Source organism: Sarcophilus harrisii, chromosome 3 (genome assembly GCF_902635505.1).
Source record: "Sarcophilus harrisii chromosome 3, mSarHar1.11, whole genome shotgun sequence".
Lineage (NCBI taxonomy): Eukaryota > Metazoa > Chordata > Mammalia > Dasyuromorphia > Dasyuridae > Sarcophilus > Sarcophilus harrisii.
In genome coordinates, this window is record NC_045428.1 from 492,537,982 (window position 1) to 492,562,896 (window position 24,915).

General features: G+C 33.9%; 1 protein-coding gene across 6 annotated transcripts in view; it reads right to left on the reverse strand.

The window, feature by feature from the left end:
• The window catches only part of CADM1 (cell adhesion molecule 1), a 348,388-nt gene that overhangs the window by 57,126 nt on the left and 266,347 nt on the right, over nt 1–24,915 (reverse strand). For all 6 annotated transcript variants that reach the window (XM_031961274.1, XM_031961273.1, XM_031961270.1 and 3 more), the window contains exons 2-3: nt 16,335–16,481; nt 14,873–15,025 (exon numbers count right to left, since the gene is read on the reverse strand). In XM_031961274.1, the coding sequence (XP_031817134.1) occupies nt 14,873–15,025; nt 16,335–16,481 (300 nt within the window). The remainder of the gene's footprint in view (nt 1–14,872; nt 15,026–16,334; nt 16,482–24,915) is intronic.

Sequence of the window (24,915 nt, forward strand, 5' to 3'; positions counted from 1 at the left end):
TTGCTAACCAAATGCCATTTGATTAAGAATTCCAATAACCCTGAGTCTCCAGCAAAAGAAAAAATATAATTTGGAGTGTAATGAAGGGATCAAGTTTGGGAAAAAATATCAATTTTTCATTTTCTGAAGATCAGCCACAAACTGCTTTAAGACTATGAAAAACAAAACTAAACTAAAGGTGGAAAATGTGTCTTAAATGTTTAAAAGGGCACAATTAGAAGGAATAGTGAATAGAGCACCACTCCTGGAATCAAAAGAACTTGAGCTTAAATCTGGTGTCAGACATTTAACACTTAACTAGCTATGTGACACAGGGCAATTGCCTTGCCAAAAAAAAAAAATAAATGTATGTATGTATGCATGCATGTATGTATGTATGTGTGTATGTGTATATATATGTATATATATTTGAGTTAGAATTAAATAACCCTTGTGCAAGTATATTAACATCTATATGTAAATAGAGGAAGTATTGTACTACTTGGATGGAAATAGATTCTATCATACAAAAAGAATGAGGTAAGTATACATTTTTTCTAATACTAAGTTACTAGTGAAAATCATTCAAAGTGCAACCTTGCCTTAAAAGTGAGACTGTTAAAATAAAAATCAGTAAGAATACCAAATTCACCAGAGCGAGTATTAGAATCTGAGTCCTGACCACTATGAATAAGCAAAGACTTAGCTCAGACATATGATTAATAAGTTTCTCAACTCAGAAGAGAAACAAGAAATTAAAAATGTATAAACATGCCATCCTGATGATCAAGTTGAATAATAAATCTCTGGTATTGCCTTCAATAAATTATAGGATTAAACCACATATTTGGGATTTCCAACTGTTTCAATCCAATGTAAAAAATTTCTATGAAATTTCCATGAAATGAAATTTTACATTGGATTGGAACAGCCAGAAATTCCTACAGGGAAAGCAGAAGAGAAAACCATTTGTTGCACACATTTATCAGCAAGCTCAAAGGATGGGAGGAGGGAGAAGAGAAGGAATTTGAAACAGGCTTTTCTTTTGTTCACAATTTTAAAGAAAATCAACAGAAACTACAAATTTGATCAATTAATTTCCTTACTGAATAAGTGACCGACACAAATGGCTGCATACGGCAAAGAGTGACTCCAACTTATATTTTTATAAAATTAAGCAAAAGGGAAATAAATACAATTACTGCTGACTCAAGATATATATATTTTGTCAAGATATATTTGTTTATTTTTGGTTAAAGGGAATGGAAAAAATAAATGGCAAGGATCTGCTCAGATAACCTCTTAGTGCATGCACATCACAGTAGACAGAGGAATACATCTAGAGTACAATTATACTTTGTCAAGCTACAACTAGATAAGTAATTGGAAACAGGCCAGGAATACTGACATTAAGAATCCATCCATAAATACAATACAATATGTGGTGAATGCAGTTATATAGAAGTCACCAGGAAGGAGCTAATACTGAAAAGTCAGTGAGAGCTAGAGCAGGAAGATCTTGCAATTATGTGAAGGACTGAAGAATTTAAAATAAGCAAAAAAAAATTTTTAAAGGATACAAAAAAAATCTAGGTAAATATAGGCCAAATATAATACAATTTACAAAATGAAGATAAATACCAGTGGATACTTATCTTTTAGAAAGGATAAAAACACCATTTTGGTGATGATACTACACACCAAACACTCCATTGTTGATGAATTTAAAGTCCTTATTATTACTTGATTGGACCACTTTAATATCATCATGACTGATCTTTGTTATCTGAGCACCACCTCCCTATAACTAACCCTTGACATGGAATAAGGCCCAAGTTTGACTTATGGCTCCTAAACTATTATGGATGTTCAGTCATGTCTGACTCTTTATGACCCCATTTGGGATTCTGCTGGCAAAGACACTGGAGTGGTTTGCCCATTTTTTTCTCCAGCTCAGTTTACAGATAAGGAAACTGAGGCAGACAGGGGTAAGAGACTTGCCTCGTGTCATGACATCTAGGAAGTCTCTGAGGCCAGATTTGAATGCATAAAGTTTTCCTGACTCAAGTCCTAACATTCCAGCTACTGAGCCACTTGGCTGCACTGCCCTATCTGTTCTAGTACCTATAGGATAAAATACAAGATCTTTAACCTACTCTTTCAGCCTTATTTCAACAACATTCATTCACTCAACAAGTACTTAATTATCACTTATAATGTAGCAACCCATATGCTAATTCCTAATGACATGAAGACAAACATGTAACAATTCCTCTTCTCAAGAAGCTTACTTTCAAGGTTGCAGAACAAAATACACACTTTTAAGTGCATACAAAATGAATAATTTGGGGGTCAGGAGAGCAAGAACAATTGGGATGATTTAAAAAGGACCCCTGGGATGTCCATCAATATATTTTCTATAATTGTATATATGTAACATATCAAATTGCTTACTGTTTTAGGGTAAAATAGAGGGAGAGAGAAAACTTGGAACTCAAAATTTTATATAAAAATGAATTTTAAAATTGTCACAATTGGAAAAAATGAAATACTATTTAAAAGAAAAGAAGAAGTATCCTTGGAAGAAGTAAGAGGGGCAGTAAGTTTATGGGAAAGTATTAAATTTAGACACACAGGTCCTCAATTTAAATCTTACTTCTGCCACTTAGGTCTATGTAACCTTGGGCAAGTGACTTAAAATTTCCTAAGTCTCATGTTTTCTCATCTGTAAAATGAGGGGGGTTGAACTAGATGATCTCTAATGAGTGTGCTGAGCGATGAAGTTAATTAAGGATTGCAAAGGGCAGAATTGGAAAAGCAAAGCATACTAGGTACAGAAGAAAGCCTGGGAAAAGGAGCAAGGGTAGAAGATTGAAAGTTGTATACATGTTACATCAAACAGAACAGTTTGGGTGGGATTACAATGTGTGAAGGAGAGTAATGTGACATGAGCCTGAAAAGGCAGACTAGAGACAAATTTTGAAAGATTTTAAGTGCCAATTAAAGGAGATTTTATATATACAAAAGGAGAACCACTGAAGCTTTTGGGGGGAGGGGTGGGGCGGGGCAGGGAGTATGAGACAAAGAGAGAGAGAAAGACAGAGACAGAAACAGGACAGAGGAACACGAACACACACACACACACACACACACACACACACACACACACACACAATTCTATTCTTTTATCCTTATAGTTGGTGGTCTGGGACTTAGGAAGCCCAAATTTATGTCACTCTTGCTGAAGGGTCTTGATAGTCATTATGTGGTAATCGGAAAGACTGAGGTGCAAAACAGGTTCAAAAAGTGGTAACAGGCATAAATAGGAAGTTATTGACAAGAAACACAAGGAAACTCTGTCTTAGAATCAACCCACAATTAATAACTGATTTTTGTGGGTGCTCCAGAGATTATCCTCCTGTCTTTGCAACCCCCACTCCCTATCCAACTATTAGGTCCATGTACACCTACAAAGGTAACATCAATAAACTTCCATGTTTTGTTTTGTTTTGTTTGTTCCTACCTGCTGCTAATAGCTTCTCTTCAAGTACCTTTAATTGTAAAGGGATTATCTATTCTCCATTGTTTGAGAGTATATAATAAGCAATCACACTGTCACCTACTGGTATTAAAAATAGAATGAAAATTCAACATTCTCTTTAGTAAACATTGTTGACCATGATAAAAGTATTTTTTTAAAATGCATAAAGACACAATAAAAGCATTTGCCTGGGAGTTAGAAGGTCCAGTTCTGTGATTAAATGTGACTGTGCAATTTAGTGAGATTTTCTGAACCTCAGTTTATACATCGAAAAAATGGATATAATAATATTTACATACCTACTCCAAAAGATTGTTGTTTGGAAAGAAAATGCTATTTAAATGTATAATTATTTTTAGGTAATAGAAGGCATACAATGAAGAATAAGGCATAGTCTTACCTTCATGGAACTAACTAAAGAGAAAGGGAAATAAATCTAAGAGAGAGGTGTGATGGTGGTGGAAAAAAAAGAACTGGCTAGGAAGTAGAAGCAGAAAGCAGTAGACTTTTTTTTTTCTATTTTGTTTAAGCATCTACTTATAAAAAGGAGAGAAAAAACAAGGATTGTTTTATAGGGAAAAAGGTATGAGTAGGGTGGATATTTAAAAAAAAATTAAGGTCAGGGGAAACTTGATAATTTTTATAAAAACTAAGGAAAAAAAAACCACACAGAAGAATCTAGAGATAAAAAAGATAATATAACTGAAAAAAAAGGATCACAAAGAGGGTGGGATTGGGGACTAAAGGTTGAGGATTCAATCTTGGAAAAGAAGGATATGTCTTTCCCAGAGACAGAACAGAAAGAGAAAGAAATATAAAGAAGTTTGGAGATTAGAAAGGAGGAAAATTCAGGATTCTTGTGAGTGAGTGATTTGCCCTGGTCTCAGTAAAATAAAAGAAGGTTAATCATTGGCTGACATTATGGAAAAGAGAAAAGAGATAGAAGGCTTTAAAAAGATCTGAAAGAGAAAATGGGAAAGAAGAAATGGGAATTGACCAAGGAGCAATAAAAGTGTTATTGTATAGCACTGAGGACCTGGATGAGGATTGAGCACATTGGTTTGTACTAGTTCCCATCCATCCTATTTTTTTCTTTCTGTAATAATATATGATAGAAACATAGAAAATTGACAGTGAGATTATTACGGAGTTAAAGACTGGACATAACTTTGTGAATAACATTCTGAGAAGAATCATGACTTTGAGTAACAAAAAGGATAAGGGAAAGATGCATGACTTGGCTAGTAGCATAAGATATTAAAAACTTTGACTCACAGATTTAATAGAGTTGTAATAAACCTTAGTGTCAATTTAATTTAAGCTCCCTTCCATATGGAAACAAACCCAGAGGTGAAGTTAGTAGATTCATTTTACATCAAGGGTACGTATGGTAATAAAAATGGCCAAATAAATTTTTGTACAAGAATGTAATGAAATGTTGCTACTTTATAAGAAGAGATGACTATGAAAAAGAGAAGTATCAGAAGACTCATAGGAATTGATGCAGTAAAGGAGAATAAGGGAAACAAAATATACATTGAATAAAACACGCTAAAAAGAAAGAACGATAAAATGAAAAAGCATTATGTGAATATAATGACTATGATTGGTCCATGAGAGGAAGGGGCGGGGGGGGGGGGGGGGGGGGAAGGAGAGAAGAGAAAGTACTTCTCTTGAATTACTTTAGAGAATTACAGTGGAAACTCCATAAGTGCAGAACAGTGTTTCATAAACTCTAAGAATTAGTTGAGATTTTAGGGGCTACTTAACTTTTCTATTTGTTTAAATACTTAAAGCTGTTTCTTTGTTTCTTGTGATGGTTTTCTGAGTAGTAGAGAGGGAACAAATATATTTGGAAATAAATGTGATATGAAAGCTTCTGGGGCAATAGTCATATCTTCTGAGGAGGAATTTAAACTATTTAGGTTCTCTGTGTCAGATGTTGTTTTGAGAACTAGAAAGCACCAGATGGAATATCTTACACTAGGGGTCTCTACCCTGTGAGTTACTGTGCCGCTCACTCCAAAGACAGTATATTTTCTTGCCTCTGTTGCTTGCCTAAACTCTCTTCTGCATCCTTACCAGATTCCTTATCCACTTTTGAACATTCAAGGTTCTTCTGCAGGAGTTGACCATCCTTTATTTCTCTCCTCTGGCAATTTCACTCAATTTAAATGCTGCAGATCCTATGCTCATAATTTCCAGACCTGGGTAGTTCTGCATCTCCAGTCATGATCTTTATGTTGAGTTCTAGATCAATACTCAAAATTGCTGAGAGAATTATCCTCATATGAATGATCCTCAGAGACCTCAAATTCACTATACTCCCAAACTCACTTGCAACTAAGTTTTCCATCTTCCTTCTGAAGTCCTAGTAGTCCTCCCTCTGAATTACTATTGTTAATGGGCCCACCTTTCAAATTCTTCCAATTAAGAAAATCTGGGAGATTATTTTTTACTTTCCCTCTGCCACACCTAATATATCCAATGATTATATCCCACATATTTGTCTAATTATCTAAGTGTCATGTTTTACAAATTTGAATACTTTCTGAATCTTGACCCTCTAACTCTATTTCCTCTGCAATACCACTAATATAATTTCTCATTATTATCTGCTAGTAGAACTGCAATAACATGTGTACTAATTACTAATGATCTTCATGATATGCAATAAAGTTCTGTTATGATGCCTTAAAAAAGGCATTACCTGACTACCTGAAGTTGATGCCAGAGAAGCCCAACTTATATTAAGTTCTATCATTCTAGAAAAAGTTTAGGCTTGGGCCAGGACAAGTAGAGTCTGTTTTTCAAAGACCAGAAGAAGAAGGTTGCAAAGCAAATAAGGCCATTCAAAGGTGAATTCTGGCCATGATAACCTATGAAACAAAGAAAAATATAAAATGGCCCTCAGTTTTATCCTTTTTGGCTTCTGCAGTGACAGTGGCAGACGGGCAAGAAAGGTAGCTTATGAATCAAAGGGATTTTATACCTTGTCTAAACAAACATTTTCTTTGTTCTCTTCTCTAAATTATACTTTTTTTCTTTCGCCTTACCTGACTTCATACCCTCTTTTTAACCCTTAAAGTGGATGGTCTGGAGGAGTTACCCTTATTCTTTCTTTTCAATCCCATTGACTCCCAAGGTTTTGGTTTCACTGCTATTATTCTAAATATGAGATCCTTATCACTGATGTGTAGGAATACTATTTTTAAAATGTGGATCACATATCATTCTCATGAAAACAAACAAACAAATAAAAACTCCAGAACTAGGAAAATGGAAGGATGGCTTACATTCTTACTTGAAAAGGCAAATAATGACCAGGAATTATTTTTCATGTCTCCAAAGGCATTAAGACATCATTTTGATCTTTGGTCACCTTGACTTGTACTGCTGATGACAAATGTTGTAAAAGAAAAGTCTATAATAATGATTATCTTTTCGATAATAATTACAGTTTTTATACCATTATCTGTTACAGAAAATTATGAAATGTAGAAATTTTGTTAATATCTTATCCAATGAAATCAATACTAATTTTGATTGATAGTGATTTCAATGGAATGATGGGAATAGGGGAAAATGGTGAGCAGAAATAAATAATGAGGAAAGAGGCCCAAACTTTGTAGGTTACATAGAAGCCTAATACCTTTATAAATCATAAATATTTTCTTCAAGATAAGACTTGGAAAACACCAGGCATGGGAAAAACCAACTGACATGACAAAAAAAATGAAATTTATCATATTGTATTAGACAGAAAATAAATTATTACGTATGTGGGAGTAATTCTTGAAGCAGTGTTCTATGTATAGTCAATCTACTAACTCGTTCTAGCAAAATTCAAAATAAGTACAAAAGTAGAAGAAAATAATGAGAAAAAGATATGGAGTGCTACTGAAACAATTCTGTCTTGATTGATTCAAACAAATGCTGAAAAATGGGATAAGGGTGAAAGAAAGTAATGACATCAACTATAATAATTTCATAAAGTTTAACTGACAAAGTAATTGTCAGAAAAAGGAGACTAAGAGAGACCAAAAAAAAAAAATACCTTATTCAGCAAACACTTGACTTACTTGCCAAATGGATACACCTTGCTAAGCAGCTATGGACAACATTAGTTCAGAATATAAATTTATTTGCACAATCTTACAGAGCTGGATAATGAAAGATTATGAGTCATCTCATAAAACAAGACTAGAAATTAAAATAAATTTAAAGAAACTTTAGCAAGATACTCAATTAGGCAAAGACAATCTAGGGGGAATTTATAAATGGAAATAGAAGGAGCACAAAAAAAATTAACAGTGAAAAAAGATCTGTAAAAATTTTTTTAAATTCATTAAAAATTCTTTTCAGTTTCACAATATTAGTAGTAGGAATATACTTTAAAAATGGTAAAAGTAACTGGCTTCAGTTAGAATATAAAGAAAGGAACTGCGTGGAAGTCAACAAAACACTGAAAGCCTTGAAAGATTAATTAATAAAGTATTTGAAGATACGAAAGGCATTTAAAAAATTAAAGGAATAACATTTCTGAATAAATCTAATCTAATTTAGTGAAAAATAAAGGAAATTAAAAACTTGACTGTACATTTGATTTGGCAGGAATGTTTAATATGAAGGGAAAGAGACCACGAGAACTTCAACTAGAATAATTTATACATATATCAAGTTCATCCTAAAGCATTAGTCAACAATAGGAAGGCTTTTAATAAGTAATATTATTGCACAGTAGACTACCTACACCAGATGTTCCTGTTTGTGGAAGACATCATGCTGGTTGCATCAAAACCTAAAATGCTGAAGAACCTGTGGAAAAGATCCATTATCACTCAAAAGAATTTACCTTAACCATCTGCACAAGAAAAACTAGGTAGATGAAAAATGCATATTGTCCAGAAGATGACATGCAGTTAGATGAATAACCAAGAGAGCTCATCCATCAGTATACATGTCTAGCACAGACAGTGCAAACAGACAAAGAGTTGGGCCCAGAATTAAATAGCAAGAGAAGACAGGCTTGGTTTGCCTTTGAGAAATTTCAAAACTTCTTTAATGACCTGAAACTTCTCCCAGAAGCAAAGGTTCATCTTTTTAATGCCAATCTTTTTCTGGTACTGTTACACCAAAAGATGTATAACACTATAATTTCCAAAGGATTAAAAATGGGGTATATTATTTAAGGATACTTGAAAGAAATATGGTAGACATGAGGGGACTGCAACATAACCAGACACAGAACTGTGAAAAACTGGAGGAAAGGATGTTGAAAAGAAAATGTTTTGAATAAATAAAAAAGATAGATCAGTTGTACAGCCCACGTGTTCTTTCTGATATCTTTGTAATTAAAGATAGGGAATGGGCCTATGATTTCCCTGGTGAAAGGAAACTCTTATGAGGAAACAATGTCCATCAATGCAGGTGGGCATCTTCCTGACACACAGAACTGGTCATATCCCTGTCCCACCCAAAAATCTTTCATGCCTGCCTGCTGTTAATTAAGGAAGATTCATGCTCCTTTGTCTGGCACTCAAGGTTTTCCATTCTCTGATGTCACAGAGCTCTTCATGGCTATCTATCATTTCCCTCTACTGACACCTCTGAAATAGGCCAAGATTTTGTATCCCTGGCGCTTGTTCCCACTGTCTGGAATGTTCTAATATCTGCTATCACCTCTTGAATGACTAAAATCCAACTTTAAATATCCCACTTTTTCCACATCTCCAAATTCCTCCAAGGTTACAACAATCTTATTCAATCAATCCACAAGAACCGGGTATTTGTTATTGTTTGACTCTTGTGATTTCACTTGAGATTTTCTTGGCAGAGATACTGATGTAGTTTCCCCTTTCCTTCTCCAGCAGCTCATTTTTACAGATGAGGAAACTGAGCAAACAGGGTTAAGTGACATGCCCAAGGTCACTCTACTATTCAGTGTATGAGGCTATGAATGAGGAAAAGGAGTCTGACTCTACGCCTGGCACTCTGTGCACTATGGCAGGCTACAGCTGCCCCAGCACTAAGTAGGCAAAGATTAAAATGAAATAATTACTCTCCTTAAGAAGCTATTGTTGTATTAGAAGAAAAATTTGTACAATTAATAAATGAGGACAGAAAGTAGGCCAATTTGGCTCCTCTCCTACCAACTCTCTGATCTTGTGTTATACTTTGTTGTCTACTTCTCTCATATACTTACAAATTATAACTTGTAATTTGTAACAATGTGTTATTATAATATATAATTATCATTACATACTACATATATCATCGTTATAATATACAATTAATTTATTATTAATAACAATGGATAATTTGTAATATAATTATATAATCAATCTATCTATATCTTATCTCCATATAATCATATCAATTAAGGACAGGGCCTAAAATTTACATATATATATATATATATATGTATATATAAGTTATAAGATACTATAATATATATAAATTTATATTTTATACTTTTTATATATAATAAAAATGTTATATAACATGTATAAAATGTTATATAAGTGTATATATATATACACTCCCCATGACATAATATGCTGCAGGCACATAAGAAATGGCCACTGATTTAAATAATGGAAATCAATTAAATTCCCACAAGGTCTGGGTGTGGCATTTGGAAAATAATTTTCAGTAAATAAAGTTTTCAAATTGTGTTCAAGTCATTATGATTTAAGAGAACTTTAAAATAGAAATATATAAAAATTTACAATTATGTATGCAAAGGTCCTGGAATGGGTTAAGAAGATACTCACAAAGTATAGTAAAGAAAATTATAATAATATGACTAATGAGGAAGTTGTTTTCCTTTCTTTACTTTCCCCCTTCCATTATGGTCCTACTGATTCTATATTCATCACCTCTCTGACTTCTACCCCCAAACTCCATCTTTCCACTTAAATCACCACTACCTTAATTCTGGACATTATTACTTCTTGCCCAGACTGCAGAACTTTGTTTTCTCCCCATCCTTCTCCAATCTATCCTCTACATAATTGCCAAATTAAATATTAATACACAGGTCTAAACACTGACATCCCATTTTAAAAAAACCCCAAGTTTTACCCTATCATCTGTGGAATAAAATACAAACTCTTTAGCCAGACATTTAATGCCTTTCATAATGTAACTTCAATTTATATTATCAGGATTATTTCATATTACTCTTTTTCATTAATTCTATATATCCCAGATAAATTTAAATAATGAAATGAAATGTTTTTCTCAGTAGATACTCTGAATTGTTCTCCACTATGACTTAGAGAATTTCTCAATATATAAACATGTGCATACATATATGTATGTATGTACATGCATACATCAATGTGTTAAAAGACTTGCCTGGAGTCATACAGCAAGTGACTGAGGCTGGATTTGAACTCAGAGAGATGACTTCCTAAGTCCAGACCTGGACCTCTATCCTTTGCATCCCCTAGCTACATATAATTAGAGTCTATGTCGTTTTATCTGTTATGATTTTTGTTTCATCCACAAACCCCACCCCAAACCACAAACTCCTTAAGAATAAGGATGATTCTGTATCACTAGGGAGGGTGGGGAGGAGAGAAATGGACAGAAATGGACCAAGAAGATAGGGAGACTCTCCAGAAGTAGTATTGTGTAGGATGTTTACATCCTACCCTTGACAAATGGTTATACAACCACAGGTGAGTCATTTAACTTTAGTATGCCACTTAACTATAAAAACTACAGTTAGAAGAAAAATTACTGATATTGGTAGAATGAGTTTCCTCAATTGGCAATTGCTTATATTGATAAATCAATAGGGGTAGCCTCCTCTTTGCCACTGCTAAGAAAAACGTATGCTTAGTGCTATCGGTTCTATGTACATAAAAAGCATTTTAAAATTTTGTTAAATTTTTAAATGCGATATTGAATCGAATTTACATGGTATTAGGAATTGTTTTATGTATGACATGCATGGAAGAAAATGTGATGGTGATGGTTATAATCACCATCTTGATTCTCTTCCAAATTAAAAAAAAAAAAAGTTATGTTTCACTTATTTCAAATGATCTAGGGAGACAGATTAGATGAACTTTTAAAAATTTAATGCAATCTTAGGAATTAACATAATTCTATCAAAAGTCATTTCAACATAAGAAAATAGATAAGGAGGTATTCTTGATATAAAAATTCACTAGTGAGAAAATGATATACTATTAAATGACAAAAAACATTCATACATAGTCCAGTAATTGGTACATTTAGGGTATTTTTTAAGCTTTTGACCATAAATGAAAATAATTGTAGACACAGCTAAAGAAATTCAGAGAGAAGAGAACCTAAAAGAAAATACCATGCAGGGAAGGTCCAGGAATCTGCAAGGAAGTGTCAAGGTTCTTTTTAGCTAACCTCAAATCTATAAAAGTGCTAATTATAAACATTACTCCTACTACATATTTGAAAAAAAAAAAGCAGAACCATGTTAATTATAACAAAAGAGGAACCTTAAAACTGATCAGTAAGTGAAATCTCATTCTAAGACCCTTTAAAATAATTAGGTTCTCCTGCTCTTGGAATCTTAAGAGTGAACACTAATCTTAGAAGGACAGCACTGTAATAATATTAGCTACTATTATCACTAACTAGATTAATCTTAGAGCAGTGTACACACACACACACACACAGTCTGTGTCTGTCTATCTTTCTCTCTCTCTCTCTCTCTCTCTCACATAACTCATGAATAATAGGATAAGAGGAGGCCTGTAGTACACTGGTGAAAGAAACAAACTGATCATGAGTGGGAAAGTAAATGACTGCCTTAACAAGTAACCAAGTGCATGCAAAATACCTTGGGGGAGTTTTCATTTTTCTATGGATGAGATAATAAACATAATAGTATCTTTAGAATGGCATAGATAACATTAACAAATATCCATCTTTTTGCCCTATAATTATGCTGAAGTTTTTTGCTGAATGCATCAAACAACTAATAGACATACGCACTGAAATGAGCATCTTCAACCTATCGAGAAGTTTGACAGCTGTGTAAGTACATATGGCATTTCTTTCAGAGTACGGTACATGGCAACAGAGATGCTAATACATCATTCTTCATTCATTATAATATCTCAAAACCCTAAACCTTGGGAGAAAAGGTTTGAATATATGAGTATCAGTGGAAATTGTCAGATTTCTGAGTATGAAAGATTCAAACACTGATGACAACAATTTTACTCTGTCAAGGAATCCTGGAGTAAATTCAATGGAAAGAATATTTAATGAATGTGTAAGACTATCTGCAGAAAGAACATCTAGTGCTATTAACTTTCAAGTATACTTAAGTTCTTGCCTCTGTAAAATACAAGCACGAAACTGTTACATTTAAAATAATCAGATTTCCCTCCCTCTTCTCCCCCAAAGGATCCCAGGCATAATGTCTCCCAAAGTCTGCTCCTGAAATAATCCCTCCTCCCAAAGAATGGGCTTATTCACAGTCAAAATGGATTGGTCTTGTGGCCTTCTGAACAAAATTATCAGTCGCCAAAAACTGACAGGCAATTACTATTTGCCAATGGCCAGATATGTTTTTGAAAACCAAAGGTATATGTCTTTGGGGGAATAAAGTGTGGGTATCCTTGACAAAGAAATTTAACAAACTGGTAGGTAGGAATACAGTTCGAATTCTGCTTCTTCCTGACATATTTTCTCATTTTAACAAGATAGTTAATCTTCTATTTCTTGTTTGTAAACTGTACCTGAAGGAGTCTAATAAATACTTTGAAAATGCAAAGCATTGTAAATATTCCTAAGTTTAAATATTTATACTTCCTTGTTGATATACTGAGCTTAGAAGGTCAGACTAGAGATCACAATGGACTATCATTCTGAAGCCTACATATCTTAGGACTTATTCTGAGAAGCAAAAAGATGTATTCTCAAACTCCTACTAAAAAGATAAGAACTGCAGACAAATGCTATCGAACATTATACCCTTGTAAAATTTCAAGGCAGTCTTCTTTGGAAAACCTTTTCTCTTCTATTTATCTATAGGACTGATGTGAATTTAAACCTCAATCAGAGCCCAAAATGAATACCTGAAAGGAAATTAATAGTAAGACATGCATATGTAGGACTTGAAAGGACAGACGCCTTAAAAAGACTCTCAAATTAGCAGTTATCTGGCTGAAGAGTACATAGGCTTTAGGGGATATAAGGTATGATTTAGTTTTAGGAGGGAAGCAAATTTTCTATTTATAATTTTACATTTACAATAAAGCAACAGGATAAGAGTTACATAAACACACACAAAATACAAGACTGTCCTTCATATTTATCTTCCCTTCTAAATCTCCATATCATTATGCTGAAAAGCTGCAGTCTTCTGCCTCAAATAGATTTTGATTCATCATCTCCTCTTAGGTATAAATCAGAACTGCTACCTCACTACAGTGAGTGTCCCTGATGCACTCACTATAAAAACCCACTTCCCCTGCCTACCCCAACTTGGCTAATGCTATATGAACTGCACCCACATATTGAGTTCTATCTAGGGGCAAGAATCAGATGCAAATTACCTTAGATGGAATAATATTTACTGATCATACTGAAAAAAAAATCTATATAGAAACCCAGTTATAGGTATGCTGCTGAAAAGCATATTCTAGTGATTATGAGAAAAGAGCCTCAGTTCCCTGAAGATGAACTTAGCATCACATTAAAAGTTCTGTGCTTGTCAGTACGCTCTCCCCTTGGAAAGCAATTTAACTCTTTACTTTTCTGAAGATGGAGTTTGCGATGAAACCCAGGATCATGAAGAAATTTTTTGCAGCCTAATCCTGGGTATACTCATTAAACAAAGCATTAAGTCAAACTAGGTAAAAAAGAAATCAACTTTAGTATAAAAAATGTATCTTAAAAAAAAAACCAACCAATTGAGTTTGCTTTGTAAAAAAAGGAATTGAAACAAGGAACTGATATGAACAACCCATCTTTTCTGACTCGCACAAAAGAAAAAAAGAAAAGAAAATTGTTAGTTAAAAACAATGATAGTCTAAGTAGTCAGTGATTCATTGCAAAGCACTAAGTTTTTTTGATTTTTGCTTCTAAAGTTTAAGATCTGAAACATAAAGGAAGGTGGAATCTATAAAAAAGGTGATTGGTGTTGTTAATATATTTACTATTAAAAAAAAACAACATGATGCAAGGTTATGATTATCTAAAAAATAGGTTGTTACACTAAAATATTTCATTAACCTCTATCCTGCTGGGGGAAAGCAGCTGGTTTTATGGGCAATTCACACTCAGTTCCCTAGCATTAAATAGAAATTTAAAAGCCTTGAGGTGAGCATCAACTACATTTCTTACCAAGTACTGTGATAGTAGTATAAATTTCCTGTGGGGGATCAGTGTAGAGCTGGCAGAAGTATCTTCCTTCATCAGAAATTGAGACATTTGTCAACGACACTCTGAGTTCACTGTTAGAGAAATTCACTAACTGAAACCTGCTGTCCTTCAAAGCTGTGGAACAAAACACATCATTAATGATTGTGAGGAAGACGACAGATAGTATATTTTCCTTTCCAGACTTGGCAAAGTCAGATGCCTTAAAAGACAGCTAGAGAAAAGAAAAATAATTTGTTAAATCTTTCTACACATTAGTGGCTTCTTCCTACACCCTGTATTTCTACCTTGAGCTTCTACTGTAATTACATTCTAGACAAATAACCCTGACCAAAGGGGAAAACACCCACCCACCTTGGCAAAATGCCAATAATTATTGCTGTCAGTTTGGAGCATTTATTCATAAATTATTTCTGGCTTCCTATCAGTAGATAGACAGATATAAAATGGGAGAGGAATGTCTGCTCCCTGAGCCACACTGCTAACTGTACCTAGCTTCATAGCATGGAATCGATTACAAGAGGCATGAAGCAGGAAATCTGAATCACAGCAAGTGTAATGTATGCAGGTTTTTTATTTACCTTCAATATTTACTGCTAAAGTCCTTATGGTAATTTTGACAACAGCTAGCTTACTACAGATTGACAGATTCTCATTTGAAACAAAAGCAGTTGGCATCTTTTCCTATTATTATTCCCCGTTCTCTTTAAGTGCTTATAGTTCTTCAATTCTTTCTGCAATACATACATATTTGGCATCACCTTAACAGGGGATTAGGACAGAAAAGGGAAGGGGACATGGAGGAAGGAAGGAACACATCTGCTCCACAACAAACCCATCATTTAACAATTTTTCAGTGGAGTACTGACAAGGAAAAAAAAAAACTATTTTTATTTTGTCCAGTTCTGAGCCTTAATTTGAACCATTTCAATTATGCACAATTTAGGTTCAATGATTAGTTACTGTGCTTGTGATACAGAAATATCTCCCCAGGGAAACCTAGAGACAATTTCCCACAGTTAGACATGGGGGCAATAGGAGATATGGTTTTGTCTTTAGGGGCACAAATTCTCCTGAAAACTTCAATCTTCAGACCAAATAGATTACTTTTCAGAATACTATATTTCCCTTGGTTTACCCTATTTGAGTTGTTTGTGTCAGCTAAGTATTTGGCACTCAATTGCAATTCACCTTGAATTACTACAATCAATTCCTACTGCAAAATAAGACTGTCTTACTTTAAAAGGGGACCATCAGGGTTTCTATTAAGCAGAAAGATTATGATTGCATGTCTCATCTTCCCTCTGAAGAATCGACTAAACTTTAAGCATCTAACACTAAATTAAAAAGGAGTCCTTTGCAATCTCTTTATCAAAACTATCAGCAGCAAAAGAAGTTGCCTAATACTATAGGCACAAAAACTTACGCCTGAAGTCCCGGAAATAAATGGTCTGTCGGTTGGGATTCAGTAGCTGAATCACAGAATCATCACTGTTTTTGACTCGGCAGCTGATGGTGGCAACTTCTCCCTCGACTACTGTCACATCTTCTGTAATCAAATTCTGCCCATCACCTTACAAGAAGAAAAAGACAGAGGGAAAGAAAATTTAGGTTTGATTTTAGATCAATGGGGTTCACCTGTTAGGAGAGAAGCATTATAATTATTCTATTATTAGTAATTATTACCATTATTTCCATAGCATCTCTACCTCCCTACCCAGAATATAGAATGGAATAATGAATATCTATCTTATTGATCCTCAAAGACATCTTATCTTGCATTTTCCCAGATAGACTTTGAAACTATGAGGCAGGTAGGGGCAAGTAGTGAGACTCTCAACGAGCACAACTGAATTTGAATGTTGGAGAGTACACTGGATCTTTTGACTCGCATTCTATCCTCTAAGCAACTTTTATTTATCAGAAACTTTTCAAGGGTCTTATGCCCAGATACTAAGTCCTTCTCAGAAGCCCCCATGACACTATGCCAGCATTGGATCTCAAAAACCATTCAGCCCTCTATGCCAATCATCCTTCCATATGCCTGTTACTTCTCACCGAGCGTTTCCAACAGAAACCTCAAGGGAAAACAAAACAACCAACTCCTTTATTCCCCAGAGTTGTTAATCCACCTGTTTTTCAAACTCCTATCTTGGGCTATCTTGATTTCTAAGAGTGAACATATATTCAGGTCACCTACCATATATGGCTGGTTCTTAACCATCAAACCAGATCATGCTTCATATCTCATTGAATAATATCTAATCACAGCTTATCATATACTAGACACTGTATTAAAAACTTTATGATTATTATCTCATCTGAACTTCATGGCAATACTAGAGGGTAGGAAAAGCAGATGTTATTATTATCCTCATTTTACAGGTGACAAAATGGAGACAAAAAGAGATTAAGTGGAATGCCCAGGGTCACATTGCTACTAAGTATATGACTGGATTTGAACTCAGGACTTCTTGATATCAGGCCCAGCATTTTATCTCTTGTGCCATCTTGAAGTCTTTACTTTAACTGAATACCCTGGCAATATTCCTTTCCATTTTGCTGTTTGTTTCTGCTGCTGTCTACATACCAACTTACTGTGTAATTCTACTTTTTGCTTCGGCTAATTAATCATATTCATAATATCATATTACCACTGCTCCTAGAAAAGACATGTCAATTGATTTCCTAATTAGATGGACTGATTCACCATCCATATAACTCCCCAATCCATCCCTCCTCTGATTACCCTCAGGTCTATCTGTTGCAGGCAGTTAAATGGCTGACAAGATAGACTGATGGGCTTGAGGTCAAGACCTGAGATCAAATACAGCCTAAGACATGTATTAGCTGTATGACTGTAAACAAGTCACTTAACTTCTCTGCCTTAATCCAATGGAGAAAGCAATGGCAAATCTCTTCAATATGTTTGTCCAGGAAAACCCCATGGATAGTATGGTCCATATTTGTTCTAAATAGAATTTCTGTAAGATCTCTATTAGCAGCGTCCATCAACCATTTTTGAATCTTTATCTCCAGAACACAGTATCTGGCATATCAAAAGCACCTAACAAATGTTTTTTCCTCCTTTCATTCAAAATGAATTCTTAAGTATGGATAAAAGAAGTAGGCATTGGGAATGTCAGCTTTCATGGGGGGTGAGGATGTGATTTTGATCCTCATATGTGAAAAGCCCCCAGTGGCTAATATACCACAGGCCAATGACTCTTATATTAGGAAATACAATATTTGTCTAACATCCATTATGTGGTGAGCAATAGAAAGAAAGTCCTTTCTACACAAGTCTATAAAGAGGGTTCTGTAGGTATTAACATTTATAGAAAAGGAAATGAATTACTTAGAAAAGTAATGACATAACTCACTGATAATAAATGGTTGGCAGGGACTTGCTAAGTCCCAAAAGAAGATTCCCAATTCAGAGCTTTTTCTATTACCCATATTGCATACTAGTCAAGAACAGTTCATTAAACAAGTATTAAGCACCCAACATGCATTATAAAGATAAGAAAACTGTTTCCTGTCTTGAAAGTGCTTCCCATCTAACTGGAGAATCAAACCCACAAGGTGGGAAGGGATCATGTGCCAGAAAAATAAGAAAAAGCCATAAAGTACAGTAGGAGAGCCACAAGAATGGAAAATCAATGTGGGTATAAAGAAATTAAGGCAAATCCCATCTGATTTTCACTTCAAGAAATGAGCATACAATCAGAGGTTATGATTATTTTCAATCCTCAAAAACATTTGTGAAATACTGAGTAAATTTAGGATAGAAAGCTAGGCAACAGTATCTGAACAAATATAAATTATAAATTCTTGTCCTTGTGAAGCTTATCCTTTAATTGGAGAAAGGGGCCAGATTCATAAAAGATAAATGTCAAAAAGGTTCAGCCTATATATATATATATATATATATATATATATATATATATATATATATATATAAATATATATATATATATATGTTAAAGAAGTTCTGCACCAAGTTTTATGTTTCTCAAAGGAAAACAGGTAATTTAATAGAATAAAACAAGACGAAACACCCAAACACTAAAATTTTCTAGCAAAAGAATTATAATATAGGGGAAGCATCTGTCATCAATTCCGTTCAAAGGCACCCTATTAACATAAGATGGGGTTAAGAGTTGTGGAGTAGGGATTTTGGCTGAAATGGCATTCTGCCAAATCCACCCAGAAACACTATAACTCCTACCAGAGGTAAAAGAGAGAAAACTAAAGAAAGAAAAAAAATTACTGGAGCCACAAAAAACAGAAATTCCCAGTGATTGAGAAGCAAACCAAAATGATACCCAACCTTGATAAGTATAAATCAGGGAATTAACCTGGGGAGTGAGTAACCAGGCCCACCAGGTTTGTAGCTAGCAAAATGGCAAATTTGCTTCAGTTTGATATTGCAAGTGAAAGCTCAGTGTGCTGACGGTATTACAGAGTAACAACAAAGACAAAGTGATCAGAAAAACAGAGTGATGCTTATTTGTTCCTTAGTGAATCACTGTGACAAACATTGAATTTAGAAACGAGCTGGAGGGAGAATCTTATTCCCAGATTTGAGAAAAGAAAAAGGGGAAGGGAATTCCTGCCAATCAAACATCTTTTCAAGGTGCTGAAATCCCTATAGTTTTACTAGCCCTGGCAAAATTATGCACAAAAAGGACAATAAGCTTATTTCTTCAGGGTAACCCAATCTACTGAGAAAATTAAGGAAAAATTAAACTGCTTGATTCAAATGCTATAACTGTCGTTGAGTCATAGAACTTGTCTTGAGAAACACTAGAATACAAAACATAGGCTTTTTCGTTTTTGGAAGCATTTCTTGTTGCTAAAGGAAGTTTATTAGTAATACAAATAAGAACATTCAGTTTATAAAAGGTACATGCAGAAAAGCCACTGTGTGATAGGCATTAATCTCTTCAACATAACCAAGGACATCCAGGTCCTGGCTACAATCTCTCAGATACAGGAGAACTTAATAAAAACCAGTTCCAATTCAATTATGTTCTAATGGAATACTTCAGCCTAACAATAGCTATACACCTCAATTTGGGATAGTGCTCTACCCAGAATCCTAAGGTTGGTTTGTTCTAATCATATTGTAGTATATTCTTGTTATTGTATATAATTATACCATAGATCTTCCCCATCTACCCCCCCAAAAAGCGCTGAGCTGATTTTATATCTGTGGTAATGAAAGGGGAAAGTTTCTTTTAAAAGTGACACCTTATAATAAAGATATCTCAAGGAACAAAAGGCCAGGTCAATTTAATGTGCTTTTTATTAACTAAATGGTACAGGGATTTTTTTTGTTTTTTGTTTTTTTTTAAACTTTCTGAAGAAAATGTGCCACATAAGTCCAGAGCATTCCCATCATCATGATAGTATTATTATTTTAATTCTCTAAGGCCAATGTTTTAAATGAAAAAAATAAAAAAGCCAATTCTCCAAATGTAACATAGTTAACAATGCTAATACCCCCCCTCAAAAAAATTTAAGTCATAATGAAATCTTTTTGTAAAAGATGTCAAAGTGCTGTGGCTGGTAGTGACAGCCTAATGATGACACCTTGTACAAGAGCCAATAAATTATATCAGGCACCTGGATGGCAGCTGTATTCAATAAGGCTCCGCCCTTTGAGAAACCATAAGGTGGCTGCACTGGAACAATAATGAACCTATTTATTTGAGGCAAAGGAAATGAATGACAGTGATGAAAATATGATATGTATGTCAGTACTCTGAACTGCCTGAAGCCTTTATGTAAAAATAATTTCTGCTCACATCCTCAAGTATTTTTTCTGAACAGAAGGGTGCACTGTGACTTGATAAATTTCCCCTTGAAATAGATATCATGACAATTAGGTTGTTACAAAACACAATTTGATGTGCAGCAGAAGGAGACAAACAGCTAACTCATATGTCTCTCCTAAACAAACCATTTTTTAAAACCTTTTTCAGTTTTCTAAAACTCAATTAAGATATATACAAGAGAAGCAGAAATAGCACATGCTTCCCTTCAAAAGAAATCAAAAAGGTACAAGCTACTGTAAGCATTAAGTAAGGTTGTTAACAGTAAGCTCATTTATTTTAAAGCTCAAACAATGTCTTGACACACTTGGAAATTCTGTGCTACTAATTGGTATGGGTAGGGTTTCCGGAAATGGAAAAAAACTTGAATTTTAATTTATATCTGCAACTAGATTCTCTATAGAAAAAACAAATTCTATTTTAAATCTTTATAAGTAAACATCTACAATGTATGACATAAGATTATTGCCACTATAGGCCTCATGTCAAAGTTCTCTAGGAAACCAAGAGTTGCTAGCCCATTACATGAAAGAGAAAGCACATTATCTAAAAAGATAACCTTTATTTTCGTGCTTAACGACCATCACAGTCTAGTTAGTGGGAGTATTCGGCATGTAAATCTGGAATTAATTCTATTTTCATTTAGCTTTAGCTCATTTCTTTCTTTCCTCAAATCTCACAAGACCATAAACACTACATGTAAATGTAAGCCATATAAAAATTGGACTACATAAAAATCAATCAATAATTTCATTTTCTAAGAGGAGGGAACTGGCTGCATAGGTAGGAGCTCCAAGTCCCCCAGCTTAGAAGCAAAATAGGAATCTGTCCTCCCAAGTTGCTTACAAATTGTGGCTTTTATCAGTCAACTATAGAACATTTTTTAACAAAGATATTCTCTACTCTTGCTTTAAGAATACTTACTTGCATTTAAAGAAAACTATCTTACCTTGAATTAATGTCTGATTTTTTTTTAAATGCTTAATTTATCCAGAGTACAATTATGTACTTCAAAATGAGGGAGAAACTGAATGTAAAACATCCTGTTTTCTAGTTTCTTTCTTCTCTTAACAGCAGCATACTTTGCTCCTAGAGAATGACTTTATTACCATGGTATTACCATGGGCTTTTGCAGCACTGAGAACTCTTATGCTAACAATATAGCTATTAATAAATACAGGACTACATTTATTCTGGAAATACCTCTCTAGTCAAATGTATAATAAAATAATAAGCCATATAATAAAATAATCAGAATAAGTTAAAAGCAAATTCAACTTTTGTAATGGTTATATTGTAATATCTTCCAGATACCCGAGGTACCTTAATGTTAAAAGTTAAAAATTGGGCAAACTGTTAGTTTTTAACATGAGCCACAAGTACATTTAGTTGAAAGACAAAAAGTCCTCCAAAAAAAAAGCAAAATTATATTAAGGAATCCCTATTTCTCCCTAATTATGACTGAATTCCTTACTAGTTCAGTACAGTAAAATATCTAATCTGGCAGATATGTGATCAAAAAAAGCAGATTTTATGTTTTTTAAAAAAAATCATTTCAATGAAGCATAACAGGTGGAATTGGTTTGGTGAACTATCCTTAAGTGAAGATAGCTCAAATGAGATCAGGTAATGTTAGAATAATTAATGTATTCCATAAGAAATTACTACCAGGCTACAAAAATATCTCGTGTGTGTCTTTAAAGTGTAATATGAATATATTTTTACTGGGCCTGAATCTGAGAATTCCACTTAAAAGATTCGTTTTTAGGGCAATATATAGAACATTTCTGTTTTGAAAGAGGAAATATGTCTTTCACCCAAAAGAAAGGACTCATCTAGGGCCCATTATCTCGTAAAAATATGATGAACCTGTTTGTATTTATTTATTTTTAAATGAGTATGTTATTACCCCTAAAAGAATTTTAACTCACCAATATTGCTTCTATTTTTTTCTACTATGTCAGACAAAACTAAGTATATGTCAGAGGGAAAAAATTCCATAGAAGGAAGACTATAAGATTGGGGAGGGAGGGTGGGAAGAGCTCGTTCTGTGAAAGATTAAAACTGGAAATGTGTTTCCCAAGTCTATGTAAACATAACATTCACTACAAATCATTAACAAAGTCATTAAGATTTGATTTCTATCTAAGCAATTACTGTCAGCATATTTTGTACATTTGCTTTAAAGGACTCAATCCTATCTTTCAATTCATTATACTGCTTCCTGCATTTACAGTTTTATATCAAATCAAAAACCTATTTAAATTAATAAGAATTACTGTAAAAGTAATTTGGAAATAAATTATTTGAAGTTCAAGCCACGAAAGCTTTTGATGAAAGAATTTTGTCCCATTAAAACACTAAACTAATTTCTTCAGTAGTCCAATGTACAAACGGAAAAGGCAATAGGAGACAATCCCTAGAGAGACTTCCAGCCACTTTGGGTTGGGGTTAATGGCAAGACCATCTATGCATAAACACAACTCTTCATTTTCTAAAAGAATTGGTGTTTCAACCTTCATAAATACTTAAATATTTACTCAAAATCAAAGGTATTCAATCTGTCTGCTGTTTACAAAACCTTCTCTCAACCTTTTTGATCTTTATCCATATTCCAATACAACTAAAAGCAGCAACAGTATCTTGATCTGCAGTCTAATATCTTGATTTGCAATGCATATTCTGGTCCTACACCATAGAAATAATCATTATTAATTAAAAAGCACCATACAGATTACAAACACAGAAATAACACTAAATCAAATCAAGAAATGCATGAGACATTAGTAGGCATTAGAATATGAAATTCTTCATTCCTATCATTGTGACCTTCACCAAGTTATTTTTTATTAAAATATTACATGTGTGTATATATAACACATATTAAAATAATTTAAATACACACAGTTGTGTGTGTGCATGCACATGCATGTCTGTGTATAGTGAGAGAGCTATCAATCACAGTGGTCAGCTTCATTTGCTATATTCAAAAGCGTATCCCTGATTACTGTGGAAATGGTCAGAAAGTCACAAATTTCTTTGAGCATCACAGTAACTTGTAAAAGAGAAACATGTTGGTTTTAATCTAATCTCGTTTAATAATCACTAAAGGTGAGGCAAAAATCGCAATAGCAATTCTGCCTCAGAACTCGATTTTTCTTCAATTAAAATTGTTGATTTTCCATGAATACAAAACAAAAAATATCATCTGACATAATATTAAGCTATTCATGAATATTCTGTATACACATTTCTTGTTTAGTTGACTAATGGCAAATTAACGCTCTCTATTTTAGCTTAAACACATACTATAGGTATGTTTGATTAGCATTGAATTCCAAAAGCTGATTGCTATGCATACTTTGATTATGTAATTACATAATAGAGTATAATGGCTCCTTTGGAGTCATTATGATCTATATGGCAAATATGTTTCAGTTTTGCTATAGTTTAAATACACGTTGAAATGACAGCTCATAACAAGGAGCCACTTTTCAGTCTTATCAGCTAAATGGGCATTTTCCCATTTATCTTAACATCTCCTTGACACCAATTAAGGCCTATTGTGTCAAGCCGTGCGTACTTTCCAGAAATTCCATTTGTTTTCTTGGCATTATGGGGAGAAAAAAAGAGGACATTAATTTTAGAAGCTGTATATTAAGCAAAGGGCCTGGGGAGGGGAGAGGGAAAAAAAAAACCAGCTAAAATAACATTCTTCATTTACTCTTTGAAAGGTCTGCAGGAATCACATCCAGTTCATTAATCACTGTGTAGACAACCACGAGGGGGTTAAAGATTGAGTTAAAGAGCTTCAAATTTCATATGAGGAGAAAAGTTGCAAATATTGATGCTCATGACAGTGGCTTGCCATAGCACATTCAGCTTTTGTTTTAATGATACCTGAAAAAGTTATAGAAGGGTTTACTGGTTCTAATGCAATGAATCTGGTAGCCTTATGTTCAGACTCCTTTATTCTGAAGTTTCCATAGAGTTTGAAGGAGACCTCTACACCGGAACAAAACAAGGTTTCACCTTCAAAACTCTAAGATTAGGTAAGATGAAATCTAGCTCTAAACCTATATCCTGTGCTACCTTGTAATTCAAGTAGAAAAACATAAGCTTCCTGTGGGTTAGTGACAACATCAGATTTATTTCTGGAGAACTTGT